Here is a 20,246-nt window from a genome sequence, read left to right as displayed (position 1 = left end):
GCTCCTCCGCCAGGCCTCTGTTTACAGATCACTTCACTGTGTCTTTCACGTCGTGTGCAGATCCTCCTCTGGGGTTAGTTTAAATAAGTTACCACAGAACTGAGAGGCAAGTGACTGTAAAGAAACAGGGAAGTGAGCAGAGGAACAAAACAGCACTAAAACACATTTTAATATCACAACAAAGCCACGAGTTCTTAAAACAGGGCAGCATGACTGTTAGCCAATCATTTACCAGCTATGATTTAGAAAACTCACTCATAGAGTGCTAAATTAATCCTAAAAACCCAACACTGCAGTAAAACACAACATTTACTGTTCTTGGTAACAGTTATTGCACACAAATATGTAGTTCCAAGCTGTTAGTCTGGAACATAACTTCCTTAAACACCTATGACTTCAGCAGTAAAGCACAATTACATCCGGACAAACAGAGTTAAAAGATGTTTCAAAGAGTTATGGATATTTCAATGACTTCTTGTTTTTTTTGTGTGTGTGTTTTAGTTTTTTTAGTCGTTTCTTGTAAATATTCCATTACATACGTGACCACACTTGATCAAAAATCGTATAATCTTTAAAACTCTTAAAATTTATACAAAATCTAAAATCTTATACCAATTTATATTTATATATATATATATATATATATATATATATAAAAAATTCTCAGGTGATGTCCATGTGGTTTTAGGATATGATATAAATTTAGAGACTACATATTTTATTACATTAAATTTATTTGACACACCACAGGGTACTGGACTATTTACATGAACTGCAAAGTAAAGAGGATTCAAAATGGTAATAATAATAATAGTAAAAATAGTGATCAGTTACAACACCTAAAATATCTAAATATATTATAAATAATATTAAAAAAGTGATCATAAAAAATGTCACAGAATCATAAAAAAGCACCTTAAACTTCTATACCATATACACTTAAAAATCTCTCAAAATGTTTATTGTTGTTAAGGTTAATAATCCTATTTATAAATAATAATAAAATCAACAATCTGGTCTATTATAAGGCTAAGGACAACAGCAACCAGTCTGTTTTGCACAACCTTTAATATTTACACCCAGATGTAATGCAATATATTGCTTTAAATATTACTGTTATTGAATGTCCTTGTGGTTAAGGTAAAATATTCTCTCTGTGAGATTTCACACGCTGGACCTTGTTAATGAAACAAGAGCAAAATCCATTCTTCCATCCATCCATTCTCCTTTACAAATCCATTCTTATAAAAATTGTCCCACTCAATCGAATGTGACAATTTGCACAAAAACGGTCTTAATTGTTCTGTTGGTGTGTCATCATGATTAAGGCCCAGTGTTTATTTTGTTTAACTGGAGAGAGAAAGAGAGCGAAGTCATTTCAGTCACGTTTTGACACATGTCGTCCTCGTGACTCTACAACCAAAACAGCAATTTCAATTCGTCACTTCTGAAAAACACAACATTCAACTGACAAACAGCACCCAGCCTTTCCTGCTTTCTATGGCAATATAATAATAAACGTAAATACAACTTTCTTTAGTTTATAACATGTCCCTGCCTATATTTAGCTACAAATAACTCAATAAACCCCACTGCCGAGTGTGAGAGGAACTAAAACAAGCTGATCAGTAGTTGAGAAACCAGAAAGAGGAGGAGATTTCTGTTCACTCCCTTTTCATGTAAATGACCAGATAAGTGACGAACTTGCACATACCGTACGCCTGTGACAACCTGTCAGATGGACTCGGACTGAACTACAAGCGTGCTGAAAAACACTGCTAATAATGGACAACAGGAATGCAAAAAACAATGGTAAGACTTGAGTCTGGACGTTTATGTTTATATTTTATTTATATACAGTTTTATTATATGTTTTAATTCACAGTTTAATCTTATATTTGACATTTTATTTTTCACATTAGGTAGGGACAGGCTATGCAAAACGCAGAGATACTAAATTTGAGTGAAATATTTAGTTTTTTTATGGTTGCAAACCACTATAAACGAACTATGCAGGGTTTAAAAATAAATAAAGTATCTTTAAAATTGTTTACACAGGACTTGCATTAATCTGTCATGTTTTTAAAGTTGTTTTTCTTTTTAAACGAGCACTAAAATTATTATTATTTTTGAAATCATTGTGACATTTTTATGCTATTAGTGCTATGTTTGCTATCACCATTAAAGAAAATCAAACTCTAATTTACCCACCAACATCTGTCTACCAACAGGCAACAACCAGGTTGCCCCCCCACTGCGGTTGCTAATTGTGGGGCAGAAGCGGACAGGAAAGAGTTCAGTGGGCAACACAATCCTGGGTAGGGATGCTTTTAATACATGGGGTGGAGCAGACAGTGCTGTAGCACATGGAGAATCTGAGGGCCGACAGCTGATGATCGTGGATGCTTGTGGATGGGGCACAAATGAGAACCTGGTGCCTAAACAGGAGAAACTGGAGTTATTTAGCGCCCTGTTGCTGTGCGAGCCCGGACCCCACATTCTGCTCCTGGTCATACCCTTACTGTACTTTAGCCACTCTGAGAAAGCGGCCCTACAGAAACGCATGGAGATCCTCACGGAGGGCGTGTGGCGCCACACCATGGTCGTGTTCACCCTCGGGGACCGTCTGCACGACTACAGCATACAGGATCACATCCAGACAGCTGGGAAGGACCTCCAGTGGCTAATGGAGAAGTGCAGGTATAGGTACCACGTTCTCAACAACAAGATGCCCCAGGACAGACAGCAGGTCTCTGGGTTACTAGACCGTGCAGAAGACATGCTGATGGAGAACGGGGGATGGCACTTCTCTCTTCACATGTACTGCAGGCTGGAGGAGGAATGGAGCCGGAGAGAGAGGGAATTGAAAGAGAAGATACTAGAGAGACAAGCTGGAGTGGGGAAAACCAGTCAAGGACTGGCTGTGGTTCCGAATCACTGTCAGACAGGTGGTCTGCATGTGAACGATACTCTAGTGAAATTAGTTAACCATGGCTAACTGCTACACATCATTGTTCTGGCATGAACTCAAAGTAAACTTGAACTGTAAATATGTTTCATCAACAAAGATTTAAAGTTAAAATATTTGAATGTATGCCCTTCTGCATGCGCTCACCATTTCTCTTCATGTAGTTCTCATTTCAGTGTAAATGTGACCATTTTAACAACATCACCTTTTTGATTTCCTCTTTTTTCAAGCTCATTTTAAGTGGTCCTGTGTGTTTATTTTTTAATGTATTAATAGTTAATATTTAATGAATGTTCATAAAATAATAATAATAATAATAATAATAATAATAATAATAATAATAGGTAACACTTTACATTGAAGTCAATTAGTTGGGTACATTAATATTTCTTAAATTATTTGCTGTTAATATCATTAATCTGTTAAATGTTAATTAAAAAATATAAATAAAATAAAATAAAAAAATACAACTGTTAATTCATGTTAACTTAATTTCATAACATAATATTAACAGTTACAACTTTTGATTTAAATAATGTATTAGAAAATATATAATTAACATGAACTAAGATTAATAAATGCATTATAAGTATTTTTCATTGTTAGTTCATGCTCACTAATGAAGTTAAATAATGTTAACAAAAGGAACCTCCTGTTTGTTAAGTGTTACCAACTATTACATATCAGCTAGCCACATTTTCACTCAAGCATTATTATTTAAAACTTAATGTGCCTGTATTTATATAACAAGTCATTGTGGTTAAAAAAAAAAAAAAAGTATATATTTTTTGCTTTAAGATTTAGGTTACAAGTTATGTAATACCAGTATGGACACTAACTGGAGAGGGCAAATTCGAAGATGATACTTTACAACATCTTACATAACGATGTAGATTACAAAATGCAATAAGGGCCAATCATAAAATACAAATGGCTCTTATTTCTTCCAATGATTTTTAATGACAATTGTAAATAAAATTTGAAGTTCTTAAAACTTTGTGAGTAGATGATGACAAAAATGTAATTTTTGGGTGAACTATTTCTTTAAAAAAAACGAAGAAGAGACAGTGACTGGACTGGAACATGATGAAGGCCAGAAAGTGTCCTCATGAACACAATTGCTCTCACGTGTGGTGAGGATGTGGATGTCATGATTCATTCATTTGATTAATTCAATTTACCACCTGATGTCTCTTACCTAGTCCCTGTTACCCTCTGTGTGCATGCATTCATATCTCTCACCTTTACCCGTCTTCGACGACACTTCTTCATATCATCATATCCAAAGTCTCCCCACCCCTCACATATTAATACTCTTTAAAGAGCCTGATGGCCATGCCATCACAGCGCTGAGCCTTGAGCAGTCGCTTTAATTGATATGCAATTTGCACGTCATCTTAATCTGAGGAGGTGAGTTCCTTTAATGTGCTACTCAGGATGAGACATTTCATTTAACAGATCAAAGCCAGAGAGCAAGCGAAGCGTTAGAGGCCCTACTTTCAAAGTGAAATTCTCTCTCGTCGTCACACGGTGTCAAACATCATCTCGTTACGCTTGGGTAAACAAGCCTGAGTGCAATGATGAGAGAAACATCGAAAGCAGAGAGCTACAGTCACTGCTTGTCTCGACCGCACAAACACCCGCTGCCACAGATTCTACCAGTCACGCTCATTTGCATATGCTGATAGTTGCTAATTTATGTGTGCGAATGTAATGCTCCCGCTGGCAAGCATGTTGTACTGTATGGCGACGGTAGAGTGACAGGGAAGAGTCTCTGTGGGTGGACTGTCTTCATTTCATGGCTTTCTTACAGACACTCTGCCCATTAAACCAGGTGATCTACTGACCCATTTTTAAACCTCACGTCACTGACCTTGAACAACAGAACTGCCAGACTCAGTTACCACAAGTAACAGAGCCAGACTGAACTGCAGAGATAGATTGTCTCTCTCGCTCTTAAACAAACATTTAGCATTTTTATTAAGCAAGTATGCTGGTCAAGGGAAAACAGACAGTACCCTTCATAAACTTAGGGGTTCAGCAAGAGCTTTTGGAATGAAAATAATACTTTTATTCAGCAAGAGCTCTTTAAATGGATTAAAAGTGATTATTATAATGTTATAATGTAATGTTCCACAAGTTTTCTATTTCAAAGAAATGCTGTTCTTTTGAACTCTGAATCCATCAAAGAATTCTGCTTTCAAATATAAACTATTATACTGTACACTGGGGGTCGACCGATATTGGTTTTTTTGACAGCTGATGCCATTATCTTGGAAAGCAGGGGGCCGATAACTGATATAAAGCCGATATAATTGTATTTTTTAATTCATATTTAAGAAATTTGAAATCATTTGACAATGGATAAAAAAATTAATGTGTAAAATAAACAGAATTATACTTTCTAATACTATACTAAAGTATTTTTCACAAATAAATAAATATTGAATACAAATATAATGAAAAGGAAGTAAACAGGGCACTCAGTATTCTGGAAAGTTTGTGCGCATTGGAAATCATATTTTTCAAATAAAGCAAGGATAACAATCATTTTACATACAGCACACAGAGAAAATGACATGAATATGGCAGTGGGCAAATGCATAAAGCCCAGCATAATTTTAAATCAAGAGTTTAAAGATTAAAGCATTCAATTCACATGGACCGACTATCACACAGTGATTTGCTTAAAGGTGCCATGTGCAAAAATTGAGCTAAAAATATTCAAAAAAAATGACCTACACGCATCAAAAGTATGAGGAGAAATAAGGGCGATGATGTCATTAAAAAAATGTCAAGTTATAGTGCTGCAGAGATATCAACCTTAATTAGCAGTAGCATTACTAGCCCCGGCCCGACAGGTGTCGTAATACCAGTTTCGGCCATGGGAGGCGGTATGCGGGCAACATAACCACCAGCCAACCAGCCAACCTGCAATACACGAATAACTCGCACGGCTTGTAGGTGTAATCTAACCTGATGTCAATCATGTGGAAAGTACAGCCCACTACTTCATGTGACTTAAGCCCTTGGCAAGAGACCACCACCCGCTACAGGGAAACAACCGCGCTCGGAATCACAAATCAAATCCGATAAGAAAAGGAGCCGAACCAGAGTAAACAACAGAGTAAACCAACTGATGGACCTGAATGAAATGAGGTCCGACACTGAAGTTGCAACATTTCTTTTGGATTGGTAAGTTAGATGCTGTTAGTATTTTGCTAGAAGTTTGTTTTATATGTTTGTGTATTTTTTTTTCGGGAAGTTATAACATAGAAATGTATCGAAGGCTGTTCTATAAACGTGCTAATGTTAGCGATGGCTAACCGTAGCTGCGTTTGATAATTAGCTAGCTATAACTTACCCATTTTTTAATATGATAAGTAACCTGCTCTGTCTAGTCTGTTGGTCTCGGTGTCCTCTTTGCTTCGTGGTTTTTCTGTACGTGAGAAAATTGATGTGTGGCGTGAAAGCGTGTGAAAAGAGTCAATTGCGTGTGTCTCACGGTGAATGCTTGTGAGAGTTGGCAGCTCTGGTTACGTTGGTTGGCGCTAGCTTGGTCAACATCAGCTGTCTGATGTTGACCAATGATGTTGACAGAATGCTGTCTGTCAAATTAATTTAATTCCAATAATGTGTATTTACAACTCAATGTAATATGAACAAAACGAATATGAACATATTCACTGGTAAAGGTGAAGGGGAGTAGCTTGAAGATGTCATGTTTCAAAATCACTTGACATCACCCAATGTTCCTCTGGAGGCAAAACGTCCTCTTATAGCAGCGGTTTTCAATTCCAGTCCTCGCGCCCCACTGCTCTGCATATTTTGCACGTTTCTCTTTGTTAACACACCTGATTCAGATAATCAGCTCGTTAGAAATGAACTCCGTGCATGAACTGTTTTTCAAATGTTCATTGCTCCCTACTCTCTGAGCAGGGGAAATCTGTTGAAGTTTACCTCACATCGAAACATTCATTCACTGATTTGTGCTGTGCAGCGTCTTTAAACATGGACAACTGTGACATCATATACCTCTGTAAATCGATACAATTTAAATTCACGTCTTGCACACTTCAATGCACTTTGATTGGAACATATAGCTACGTTCGCTTCGAACTGGAATCATGACTGAATATCCTGTGATGTCCACTTCGCAGGGCACTTATGTTCGAATAGAACAAATGTCTGAAGCTCTAAGAGAAACGTTCAAAATGTGCAGAGCAGTGGGGCGCGTGGACTGCAATTGAGAACCGCTGTCTTATAGGCTTCAGCTATGCTCTAGGGTTGTTGTGAAGGTAGGGGCGGAGCATAGAGACGATGCCGTTTCTCGTTTGTTACTCTAGAGTAGACCAATTCACTTTATTGAGGCATACTGCCCCCATCTGGTATGGAATATGGAGTATGACTTGATTTTTTTGCTAGATATGACAGATGGCACCTTTAATGCTGACAGCAAACGAGAAAGTATTATAATGATTGCCTTTCTATTACTAATAATATAAAAGCAAACGTTATAATACTTTTGTATACATTTTAATTCCTTTGTTTAACCATTCTATTTGATTATTAGACAGACTTCTCTCCATATTAGACAGAACTGTTAAGAAAAACAGTAAACAAGAGAAATGTGTGCTCAGGCGCTGCCATTTTTAGCGGCATCAAAATAAAAGTCCAGTGCACCCTCAAAATAAAACGCATCAGACTAACACATTAGCCAAGCAGAAAAACTTATCGGCCGATTTTTCAGCCTTGGTGATATATCGGTCGACCACTATTATGCAGCACAAGCGTTTTCAACATTGTGTAATTTAAAATTGAATAGTAAGTACAAAATTACTATTTTTGATTATTTTTGATCAAATAAATTCAGCTTCGTCAAGTGTAAGAGACTTCTTTCAGACATAAAAAATTCTTGCTGACCTCAAACTTTTGAAGTGTAATGCAAACAAGAAAAGAGATAGCAAATTTATAGTCTGGTTTAAGATACTCTCTTAGCCTAGTTTACCAAGCTGGTCTGAAGGTATTCTAGCTGGTCTCCAAGAAAGTCCCTTAAAACCCTCTAAATCCATTCAAATCCCAGTCTGGCCAGAGTGGGAGACCAGCTATAACTAACAAACCAGTTTAGGTTGGTCTTTTTTCAGCAGGGTAGTCGACTTTTTCTGAGAGCTAAGATAAATAATGACACTGCAAAGGTGAAGGAAGATAATGAAGCCATCATTAGGAAAAGGCCATTCTCTCAGCATTTGAACCTTTGCCATACCCCACAACGGCACCAGCTCCGCTCAAGAGCACTTTCCACTTGGCAGCTTTTCTCACACTGTGGTCCAGATAATCAACAGGTTTAGTTCAGTGATGATTAGAAGGGTTTCTGTGCAATTCACAATACTGATAAATTGCATACCTTGTACCTATGCAAAGCAAACAAAATGTTTACATGATGTCCAAAAAGGTTCGAAGGAAAGTATAATAGCTGTAAAGAGAAGTTCCCATGGATTTTAGATCATATAGCAGAAGAGAAGCAAGGAGGCAGAGAAAGAATCGATAGATCAGAGAGCACATCCACAGACTTTAAAAGATTCCGTCTTGAGTTAAAGCTGATACTTGCACTTAACATTTTCTGTAATTTGCACACACAGCTGAGTGCGAGTGATCAATCTTTCTGGTTCAATTTCCCTAAAAAGAAAGGCTGTAAATTTTGTTAGTATGCATTAGCACATAGATAAACCTAAAAACTAACAGACATGGATAACACTGCCAAAAAATCCTGTTCTTAATGAGAATTCTGTCCAGTTGAACTATCAAAAAATTCCTGAAACAAGATAATTTACTTTTACTTTACTTTTATTTAAATCTTAAACCAAAATGTATTTGGCATATTTTTTCATTCATTTTAAAACTAAATTAAAGGGGTCATACATTTTTTCTTTCTCTTTGGAATGTTACAAGCTCTTGGTGCATAAAGAATATCTGCAAAGTTGCAGAGACTAAAGTCTCAAATCCAAAGAGATATTCTTTATAAAAGTTAAGACTTGTCCTAGCCCTCCTAAAACGGCTTGTTCTAACATGTCCCCACATGATGTGGGAATATTTGCATAACACCACCCAAATGTCCACGCAAAGAAAAAAGTCGTAACTGTGATTCTCGCTGTTGCCACTGGCGCCATTTGTTTTGGAGAAGCTGTGTGTTTCGTTGTGAAAACGAAACTACTTTGTTTGGCCTTCCAAAAGAGGCCATGACTAGAAGTCAGTGGTTAAGTTGTATTTACAACACTGTTTCAGAACAGTTCAACCCAAATATTCAGATGTGTGCAATGCCTTTTATGGAGGATGAGGACTATTTACTATGAGTAGCCTACTATGCCGGTGTCTGTTTCTATAAAGTGGGGCAATTTCAACTTTGCAAGGACAGTCTGGCACTTCTGACTCACAGTCTGTTAGTACGTTTACATATGTGTGGATTTGCCACTGATGATTAAAACACGAGTTTGATTTTGTTTACTTGGCACAATATGCAACACAACGCGTAAAAAGACAGGATAAGTCATTATAATCAGTAATTATGTCTCCACTGGATGCAACTAATGCCTCTTTTGTGAAGGGTTTTTATTGTTTTTGTCTTGTCGAGCCGGGACACAAGACACCACAGTGTGGTGAGAGGCATAACATTTCTGTCACATTCTTGGCCAATCAGCGCAGACCTTGCTTTTCAGCACGATGAGCTTTGTAAAAATCTCAGATAAGCGGGGCATAGCGGAGAAACAATAATGTACAGTATGTGGAAAATAATGTGTTTTCTGAACCTTAAACCACATAAACTAAAACTCATTAAAACTCATTAAAAAGGTTTAAAAAAATCTAACAAATCAAATTTTTTGAACTTGAATTTTGAACTTTCAGTTTATAATAGTTAATGAGAAAGATGCAAAAAAGAACAGAGGCAGAGCTGAACTGTACCACTGGTTCATCTATACATTTTATCCATGCATGTTGCCACCTGGGTCACCTTGAGCTTTTATACACAGACTTTGAGGAGAGTCAGCATCCGAAACAACCACAGAATAGCATACAGCTATAGAGTAGGTGCAAGACTAAAAGCATACTGATTTACTTTAAAGAGTCATGCTAATGATTGTACACATCTATAATATCAATACACATGTCAAAAAGTCAAAGTTAAGCCATTCTCTTCAAAGCTATTTTTTCGGCATAGACACAGAATACCAAGATTCTACTTTTAAACTCTCCCAAATACATCAATAGCACTTCCACCATGGAGCAAATAACACAATGTAAAATATCTTCTGCTTTCATTCTGAAAGGCTGCAATACGTACACACAGGGAGACACACAGCGAGCGCAATGGAGTTCAAGGCCTGTATTTTTAAGCTCTGTGGATAATAAAGCTTAATATAATCCAAACGTCTACATGTCTGCGGTCACCCAATTCTCTCATTTGTGTGGTCAGGCTTACTGTTGGATAAGTGTAAGGATGAGAAACGGCCAGATCTGATGAGCTGGAGTCAGTCAGGAACCAGCAGGCGGGCTTATTAACAGAGCCCACTGCCTCCACAGCTCAATCACTGAACATACTGTCTCTCTTTACTTTGTCTTCCCTCACTCTCCGCTCTCCCTTTGTCTCTGTCAGTGACTGAATGATGTCTGTTTCCACGGAAACTCCTTCAGGCAATTAGGTGTGCAAATATCGCAGAGCAGTGCCGAAAGGACAGAACGTGCTGAACAATGGAGTAGGGAGGGAACAAAGCAAGAATCAAACGTGGATCCGTTCCACTAGCAGGTTACAATGGAGGCTAGCTATTACAAGCCAGTGTAACCAAAACTGTTAAGCTAAGTAAACAACAGCACGTGACTGATAAGGTTATTGAGCCTTTGGCGGTTTAATAAATTAAAGGCTGTCAATTGTTGGGTTTGATCCAGAAGTGTGCATGAATAACGCTTGACGTGTTGCAATAGCTTGGTATAAGACCCTGCAACTATACACTAAACAAACAGCTTCTGTCTATCATTTGTTTTTCTAAAAAATAAACAGGAGATTACCCAAGATGCTTAGTAAGCCAACGGAGAAGTTGTTGTGTGCGCACAGGCAGATAAGTCACACAAACTACACGGTCAGCAATCATGAAGGTAAGTCTCATTTCGAAATATCATGAGCTTGAGGTATTGAGCCAACCTTAGGTGCCCCTATCACACAGTAATGATAAGCTTTAATATAACACTTTCATAAATGACACATTTTCAGGGCGGGAGGGGAAGACATCATGTCACCATGACAGGCAGCTTGCCAGCTTGGTCTGTGAAAAAAATAAAAATACACTCAACAGTTTTTTTTTTACATCTCCAGTGCTTCTTTCATTGCATTACAGAGGCATTCTGTGCATGTGCTTGACCTCCCCTTGACTTAACTGTGTGTGTGCATATGTGTGTGTGTGTGTGTGATTTTTATACTGTAAGGATGAATGTAACAGCTGTGGGTAAGGCTGCGTCCTTATGGCGTTTGCTGAAACTTGATCCAGCAAACTAATACTCTAATGACTGGCTCTCAATTAATATGGAGCCAAGCTGTTTGTCCTGAAAAGAGTAAGGCCCACTTCTCTGTCCTCTCTTTAACTCTTTATCCATCTGTTTGTTCCCTCGCTACTTATGCCAGGTGCTCTCCATTCATGCCTAGTACCAGATGGTATTGTGGATAGACTATTGAAGCATTGTCTGAAAAGGACACCATATTTTTCTCTTTGAACTAATTAACTAAATCTAACAAACTAACTAACTAACAGACCTTGATAGTCATTTACAGTCTAAGACACTTTACACTAACTAATTAACTAACTAATGCACAATTTAAGATTCTTGGAATCTAAAAATAAACTAACAAACTAACAGATACTGAGAGTCATTTACATTCTAATACACTTAAAGACAATAACTTATTAACTAACTAACCGACACCTTGCAGACTAACATACAGTCTTTCTCTTATTTTCAATCATATACAAACACAGCATGTTGTCCATTTATGTTGAATACTTCAACTCAATTAATCAGTTATTTGTAATGAATTCTCCATGTCAATATCTGTCATATTAAATAAAATGTCATTACAACATTTTCATGGCAAACAAAAAAAGCAATGCTGGGCATGACTGCATTCCAACATGACTGCAAGTAGACTGAAGAACCATGTAAACTCCAGGGTATGGAATGAGATAAAGAATACAAGAAGTGCCATGGTGCAAAGTACAATACTATCATCTGATATCATAGCAGTACTATGGTAACATATTCTTTTAGAGGAAAAGATAAGTACATCTGAGGTCACTATAATGTATCTACAGAGACACTGAACCTGTAAATAGATTAGATTACAAAAACGTATAAAATGCTAGATAATAGATAAAAAAGGGAAATTCAATGACAGAATGCCCACACATCATAACCATCAGAGGCATTTTTGGCACTTTGAGAGTCTTATTTTTTGCCCGGTTTACAGTTATTTCTAATGTAGGATTCACACTGCATTTGTAAGCTCAGTTCATGTGAGACACAGCAGGTGTCCCCATCCCGCTACTGACTGACAGATGCTGATGGGCCAATTAAAAGGCATGACAGCATTGCTCCGACTCCCTTACCCAAATGCTAATTTCCCACAAGCCTCTGGATTAACACACAAAATCTGAGCCAGCTGCTGTCATCTGCCGATTAGAGACAGAAGAGGAGAATAAACGCATTGCAAACACACTTGGGCTGCTTTCCGATGTCCATGCTATCCATCTTAAAACAATAAGCAAGATTAGACTTAATGTGTTCTGAGTCATAGTATCTGGAATAGTGTTTGACTAATTCATGAGTGCTCTTGGGCAAATACTGATCACAACCCATCATTACTTTCTGATTAACATCTTGACCATGCTGGTCCACTGACCAGCACTAAACCTATCGGTACCAGCATGAAAATTCTGGTTTAAGCTGTGTTTAGCAGGGCATGACAGCCTTCCTCTGTAGAAGCGTTTAGTGTAGGTGTTTTCAGAGACGCAAACATCAAAAGGAATAATATAATACAGCTTAGCAAACAAGGAACATATGTGGCCCAAACAGCACTACTGAGTCACACACACACCCAAGAGAGCCTGAGAGAACGGTAATCTCTCCGATAAGATGCAGACGACCGTGCCAATTTATTAGGCAAGTGCCTCAGGCCAGCAACAGTCTGCAGTGCTAACCCACTGACCCATATAGCAGCCCTCTCCACTTAGCTATACACATCTCACACAGACAGGGAGACATCACTCCGTCATACCAAAAAAAACATATATGGGAAAGCAGATTCAAGGGGACACTGGGACACTGGGACACTGCGTATGTCTCAGGGATTGTGTTTACACGACAGTGTGCTTTTGCTTCTTTTCTTGTTCGTTTTGATCACAGACTGACAGTAATTATCCATGTAGCACACGTTCTACATTCTCTGTAAACCTGCCCTCGTCTCGTCCTCTCCATCTCTCTCTCTGATGCCGAGACTGAGAGAGCATGCTATCGGAGTGGGGATGTGGATCAGACGCTATTGTGTGATGAATCATAGCTAGAGCTAATTGGTGTTTTAATCCCTGACAATACAGGGCACAGTGACAGCAGCCTTCTGCCAGTCAGAGAGCAAATGAGAGCGAGAGAGAATGAGAAAGCACAGACATCTCTCAATTATATCTACTCTGTGTTACACATTCACAACAGGGCGACGCATGTCAATTTCTTGCTCATTTCTTGGTTGGACGCTGGCAATTAGTGCAAGTTTATATACAGTCAAACACTTTTCTGTTCATCTTCCTCATTACTGATAGCATAATGGCACTGGATGTGGACGGACTGGCTAGCTGACCTCATAATCACAAAGACTTGTGTCATAGACCTAGCATTCAATGATGCAGCATCTAATATGGTGAATAGTGTCTGGTCCTTTTTGCTCGCAATGTCAGTCATCCACGTGCCACTGAAGTGGAAGCGCTGGGATGCGTGTGTTTTGACTGTGTATAGTTGGTAGGAATGAAATATCACAATTTAAAATAATTTTCTATTTTAAAATAATTTAAAATGTAATGTATTCATGTGATTGATATGTCCCCTGAAAACTGGAAAATGTATGACAGCGTATTATTTTAATGTAAAGCTGTCAAACAAGATGAAAAGAATTTCTCTTAATTTTAAGATATTTTAATTCTACAAATATTTAAATTTGGTCTACAGTTGTAGTTCCAGTTCGCTACTTCAATTCCAATAGAATTAGAATTATTACTTGAGAAAAAAACAAAAAAACATTCTCAATGTAATTCAGAATGGTGCCCAAACATACAGACAAAAACAACGAGACACAACACACTCAGAAGCTATGTTTCCATCCACGAAACTTAGGAACATCGAATTGGAATATCGAATTAAATAAAGGCAAAAAAGCACTGTTTCCATCCAGTGAGTTGAAGAGAACAAAATCATCACTTTCTGATTAACTTACTAAACATCATGAAGAACAATTTAATTTGCTGCAGTAGGAGATGGAACTGTATATAATAATTTCTGTATAAAATTAATTATGAACTTCAGAGCATGCAGACCAAACGGTCATGTTATCTTATTTTTGGAGCGCAGTTCTGGGAGTTAGTTTGACAAGACTTCGCTCAAGCATTTTAGAATGATAAAAATGGCATTTCAGATGCTCTGCAAGGAGGTCCGTTGGTTGGTTAAGTTTTATGCTTTTTTGATGAAAAAAAATTAAAAAATCCTGTTTCCATCGTAGTGTATGCGCATGTTTTCTTACCCGATAAGAAGTTTATCCAACTTAGTTCAGTGTGTCTTTTTTTGTGCAAATTTTTTGAATTCATGCACATCTCAGCATTTCCATCCAGCGTTTTTTTTGTGATATCCCAAAATGTGCATACAAATAGTTGGATGAAAACATAGCTGGCGAAGTCAATCTACATGTATCAAATAACAAAATAAAGTGCCGCCTGAAAGTAAATATGTGTAGTCAACTATACAGTCCTCACAACAATGGAGATCTTAACAGAAATGTGTATAAGTTAATCACCACCACTAAAATATTAATGCTAAAGCAGAAATGTAGTAACAATTCTAGATAAGCTAATCATCTCGTCACGCAGGTGCACTAGTTGCCCATCCTGTCCCATCCCAAGCATGTATAGTGTGCGCAGTAGTGAGACTTGTTCAGGGCCTGCCTGCTGCTTTTCATTTGCAGTGTGATGAATCATAGCGGTAGTTATAAACACTATTCCACCGGCGTGCGGATAACTTCTCAGGGTGCTGTCGCTCACACACACACACACGGTGCGCAGCAGAACAGACAGACGTGGGCTCCACCGAGGCAGAGACACGTCTTACTTCTCAGTTTCCTCGCTCTCCCTCTCACACACAAAACTTGCACTCTCCTTCTCACAACTTGTACGCACACACCCACAACCAGACACAAATAACATCTCTTTCCCACACTCACACTCGTCTGAGTTCCTGTTCTAACACAATCAGTGTTTTCAGGCTTCCCTCACAGATACTCAAATATTCTCGCAGAGTTCCTCTCACTCACATATAGGCTATTTTCACTCAAGAGGTTTATAGGTGTGGCCTGAGTTGCCGACTAAGTATTTTTTGAGCATCACGGGCATAATGTTTCATAAACTAGAGCGCTGTCTACCTAGAAAGACATTTCTAGCAGACAATATAGATACAAGTCTATTGATTAAGCAGCTCACTAGGTTTTTAAACACTGCTATTTATTTATTCATTTAAAAATTATTTCTAAGTAGGCAGCTCTCTGGGTGCCGACATAGTCTCTCTCTTTCTCTTGTGTTTACATTATCTCTTCTTTCTGTCTTTCACAGTCTCTTACCCTGGACACTTTAGACTCATAAGTATCTATTCCGAGACCTATTTACCACAGAGGAGTCTGATTCAGTCAGACAGCTCTGAGTGTGTGTGTAATGAAACTAGTTTGCTATTGTCCGCCGAGATGTGTAACAAGTCAGTGTTGGAAGGATGCTTGCATATATATTAAAATTAAGCCTGGGGTTTAGACTTTGCTGCACATATCTAAAAATGTCACAGCTTACATTTTTCCGACCTCATCTTCCTTGCTGCATTCATTACCCATGTATCTCTCTCTCACTGTGGCTGCATTCCACAAGGAAAGGTGCTTAACAGCCTCCTGCACACGACTTAAAACGTGCAAAACACCTAAAACGTGTATGTGACGAGTGGGGCGGGGCCGAGGGACATGGGAGCGAGGCCGGGGGAGTGATTGGAGATGAACTACACCTGTTCGTCCCACCGGTCTCGAGGCCCATGGAGGAGATGGAAGGATATAAAACTGGAGCGACGACAGTGAAGGACGAGAGAGGACCAGGCCTGGGCTTTTAGTTGTGTTTTGGTTTTTATTTGCGCGCACCAGTCGTCCGTGAGGGGCTGGTGCGCTGTTTTTGTGTTTATTTTGTTATTAAAATGTTTTTGATTGTCCGCCGGTTCCCGCCTCCTTCTTCCGGATGAATACAAAGGTTTATATCATTACAGTGTATATTAACCCACAATCCTCAGAGCAAATCTTAGCACTAATTTGGAATCCGCTCAGTGATCCGGTCCAAAGATGGCTTTCCCAAACACCTCTTGAGATTCACCGAATTCTCTCTTTTTTAAGCATTACACATTGCTTTGCTCATTTCATACAATTTTCCAGCAAATAAAGACATGCTTACTAGAAGCTTTGAAAAGATTTCACACGGTCTTCGGACCACTTACTGAGTTGCTCTTTCCATCTGAAAGGGAGAAAAGGGGGCTCTTTCAACTTCAGATGAGGGGGCTTTGAGAGTGTCCCACTCTGCTCTGTGTCCCCTGATATGGAAACACACCAGGGAGGAGAAGACTCTGTAAAGCGACACAGAGGCCAAAGCAACCTAATCCATATAAACAGGGCTGAAATGACGCTGATAGGATTCTGCTTATGGGCTTACTTGTTAAATTAATACTTTGAAGTCCTATACAATGACAAGTTTTATGAAGGGGATATCACGCTTTTATTCCTTCAACATTGACAATTCTATCAACAGATTGAAACATCTACAGGGAATGAGGCCTTTCATTTGTTGTGAAAAAAGTCAATTCCTCAAAAAATAAGAGGGAAGTTTGTGATTGTAATTAGCAATTCATTTATTTATTTATTAAACATTGGTGCCTTTCCCAGTTTTATCATTATTTACCCATCCTCATGTCATTCCAATCATACATCATGCTAAATATGTAAAATATATTTTTTTCTGTACATACAAAGAAAGTCAACAGAGTCCAATTTGGACCAGAAAGTCCTTCACAATATTTCTTATTTTGTGTTGCGCAGAAGAAATGAAGTCATGAAGGTTTTAGAATGACATGAAGCAGATTAAGCTAAAAATTAAAACATCCACAGGTATGGATGTTTGAACATGGAGTTTCTTTCATGGAGAAACAGCCAGATCTACCAGATGATTCTCTGAATCTCTGTTCTCTAAGATGTGAGGAGAAAAAAACCTTGAGGTTGTGCTATCAAATAAAGCTCAGAGGGTTACAAAAACATGCCTCTGGCTTTAAAATGCCGTTTCACACAAACTCTCAAGCTTATACACACACATCGTCTGCCTGGCAGAAGCGGATTAGAAAAAGGTGTTTCCAAAACACATGCTGATGATGGGTGAAGGAGAGTTTCACGCCTTTACAAACACAGAGGCTCAGTGCATAGCCTTGTGAATGGTGTGATAGCTCTGAGTGCTTGAAACTAATACATAATCATTTGCACAACACACACAATATGCAACCATACATGCACCAAACTCATAAACATGTTTCCTGTGAACATCAAAATGAGAGCTTCTAGTCATTACCCTAATGCTATACGAGTTGTAGAGAACAGCTAAGCTAACCAGCAATGTTTTGAGACTTCCTGCCTCACTGCCATTGCATGTTACATTGTTCCTGCACATTAATAATGAATACATGCCTACAAAAATACCCAAGTTTCCTGAGGGACATTTTGAAAGAAGAACCACACTCCATCTCTTTACATTGTGGTCTTGAACTAACAGGACAGAAGACAAGAAACAGTACTCAGGCTCCCTTTACTGGCTAACTACACCTGTATGTTGAAATACCAACAATTCATGGCAACATCTCATGCAATGTTGACATAGAACACAGTGTTGTTGTAGCTGAACTAGTAGAGCATGGCACAACAAGGTCAGGGTTTTGATTGCAAGGAAAAAAAGAAGGCTGCCTTATGAGCACTCTCCTGGAGGAACAAAACTTCTTAAACCTGCCTGAGCTGATTTGCTGGTCTTCTAGCCTGCTCAAGCTGGTCTGTTGGCTGATTTTTAAAGGGCTTTTGGTGGTTTCCAGCTGGTCACCCACCTAAACACCAGCTTGGCCAGACTAGGATACTGTCTAGAGTAGACCAGAGGTGTCAAATCCTGCTCCTGGGGGGACCACTGTACAGCAGACTTTAGTGCAAATCCTAATTAAACACACCTGAAGCAGCTAATTAAAGTCTTCAGTATTACTGAAAACTTCCGGGGTAGTGTGCTGGCTAGTTTGAAGATTAACTCTGCAGGACAATAACACTCCAGGAGCATTACTAGACATATCTTGGCCTAGACTATCTGAAAATCAGCTTGACCAGGCTGGAAGAGCAGTCAAAGACCAGACCAGCAAACCAGCTTAGGATGGTTTAAGACATTTTTTTCTTTTTTCAGCAGGGTAAATGTAATGCACATTTTAAGTAGAACAACACCATGTGCTAATCACCTGGGAGCAATTTGCAGTTAATGCTTTGCTTTGGAGTAAACTGATGATGGAACTGAACAAGCAATCTCTTTAGGTTTCTTAGCCTTAACACTACACCACACCACACCAACCCAATTCAAGCAAGTTTACAAAACCTCCAACCTGAAACCTCAATTTCAATCAAGATCTTTAAGTATCAAACAACTATTCTGAGAAATAGTCTACTTTGGAGAAAGTCTATACTTACGATCTAGGCCATTGATGTAACGCATGGTGATTTCACAGTGGCCCCACACCGCGCTGACAATGGGGTACAGCTTTTTGCCCTTAAGACCTCTGAAGGCCACTCCGAGGTACTGTCCATCAACCATGAAGCTCAATGTGCCCTCATCCATGTCCAGCACCACCATTAAGGCATCTGGCAGCACAAAGGCCTCCTCTGGCTCCAGGAAGCTTGGGTATGTGGGTGCAGAAGAGGCTGGCCGGTTCTTACTGTTATGGTAGAGCTTGTTACGCCCCAGGTCCCAGCCCCAGGACTCGCTATCACTGCCAACTAAAGAAGTGTAGCCCACCGAGTGCAACGGGGCATCTGCTGTGGCCACGCCCACCACCGCATGTGTGCCCCGTTGCCGAGCAGGCCAATGGATCCTCCAAACATGGAGTCCTCGTGTGTATCCCACCCTTCCACGAATGCCATCAGTACTCTGGGCAACAGGATGCCGATGGAAGGTGAGTTTGTCATCGTCCTTGATGAAGATATTAAGCGAGCGGTCATCCGGATTCCAGGCATGTCGGAGCTGCTGCTCATATGGAGCAGGGGGCATGTCCAGGAGTAGGTCCAGCCGGGCTGGCTTGAAGAAATCCGGGCCTCTCAGTTCCCTCCTCAGAGGCCTGTAGGACGGCTCCCCGCGCACGTCTACAGACTTGATGCTCCCCGAGATCTTCTGGCCCATGGCTAGGCTGGTTGGAAAGGGGTAAGGAGGAGGGGAGAGGGAAGGGGTGGTGCAACACAGGGGCTGGGCTTCTGGGGTCCGCCGTTACCTCATCAAAGCACCGAGGCTTCAGCCTGAGGGCCCCCAAACTCACGTCAGCGGTGGCGAAAGTGCCAGCCTTACAGAAGCCCTAGGAGAAAACACACCAACATACGTCATTAAAACAGCATCAAAGAGTCCGCGGGCAAGTTTTATGTGTGCATCTAGAACTAAAACTTTGAATCTCAAAGGTGTTACGGATAAAAATGGTAACAGAAATAAAGGAAGCACATAAATAAGAAGACATAAAGATGAGCAGAAAGAGAGGATCATGGCCAACCGCAGCTTGACAGCGTGCAAGAGACTGCCATGGGGAAGGATGTAATAATGAGTGCTGCAGGTGAGAACGAGACACCTTCTGTAAAACCTTCTGAAATCTGCTGCTATAAGGTGCGGGTGACTACCAGAGCATTGCTAGTGTCTCT

At 39.4% G+C, this 20,246-nt stretch overlaps 2 protein-coding genes across 5 annotated transcripts in view; one reads left to right on the top strand and one right to left on the bottom strand.

Annotated features, from left to right (window-relative positions):
- Nucleotides 1-20,246, bottom strand: part of LOC132096233 (SPRY domain-containing SOCS box protein 4-like) — an 82,181-nt gene that overhangs the window by 20,669 nt on the left and 41,266 nt on the right. For all 4 annotated transcript variants that reach the window (XM_059501476.1, XM_059501477.1, XM_059501475.1 and 1 more), the window contains one exon: nt 19,038-19,912. In XM_059501476.1, the coding sequence (XP_059357459.1) occupies nt 19,038-19,743 (706 nt within the window). In that variant the 5' untranslated portion in view covers nt 19,744-19,912. The remainder of the gene's footprint in view (nt 1-19,037; nt 19,913-20,246) is intronic.
- Nucleotides 1,678-3,186, top strand: zgc:136870 (uncharacterized protein LOC664693 homolog). Its single transcript, XM_059500852.1, has 2 exons — nt 1,678-1,812; nt 2,232-3,186. Exons 1-2 carry the CDS (start codon nt 1,785-1,787, stop codon nt 2,996-2,998), a joined length of 795 nt encoding a protein of 264 aa, XP_059356835.1. The 5' UTR covers nt 1,678-1,784; the 3' UTR covers nt 2,999-3,186.

Source organism: Carassius carassius, chromosome 20, assembly GCF_963082965.1.
Source record: "Carassius carassius chromosome 20, fCarCar2.1, whole genome shotgun sequence".
Taxonomy (NCBI): domain Eukaryota; kingdom Metazoa; phylum Chordata; class Actinopteri; order Cypriniformes; family Cyprinidae; genus Carassius; species Carassius carassius.
Note: the sequence above shows the minus strand (reverse complement) of the source record. Positions and strands in the feature narration are given on the sequence as shown.

What these genes read in the sequence shown, in the direction of transcription:
- zgc:136870 (XM_059500852.1), top strand. Translation starts at nt 1,785, where the DNA reads ATGGACAACAGGAATGCAAAAAACAATG. An exon ending in CAGGAATGCAAAAAACAATG is followed by an intron (nt 1,813 to 2,231) that starts GTAAGACTTGAG and finishes GTCTACCAACAG; the next exon opens with GCAACAACCAGGTTGCCCCC.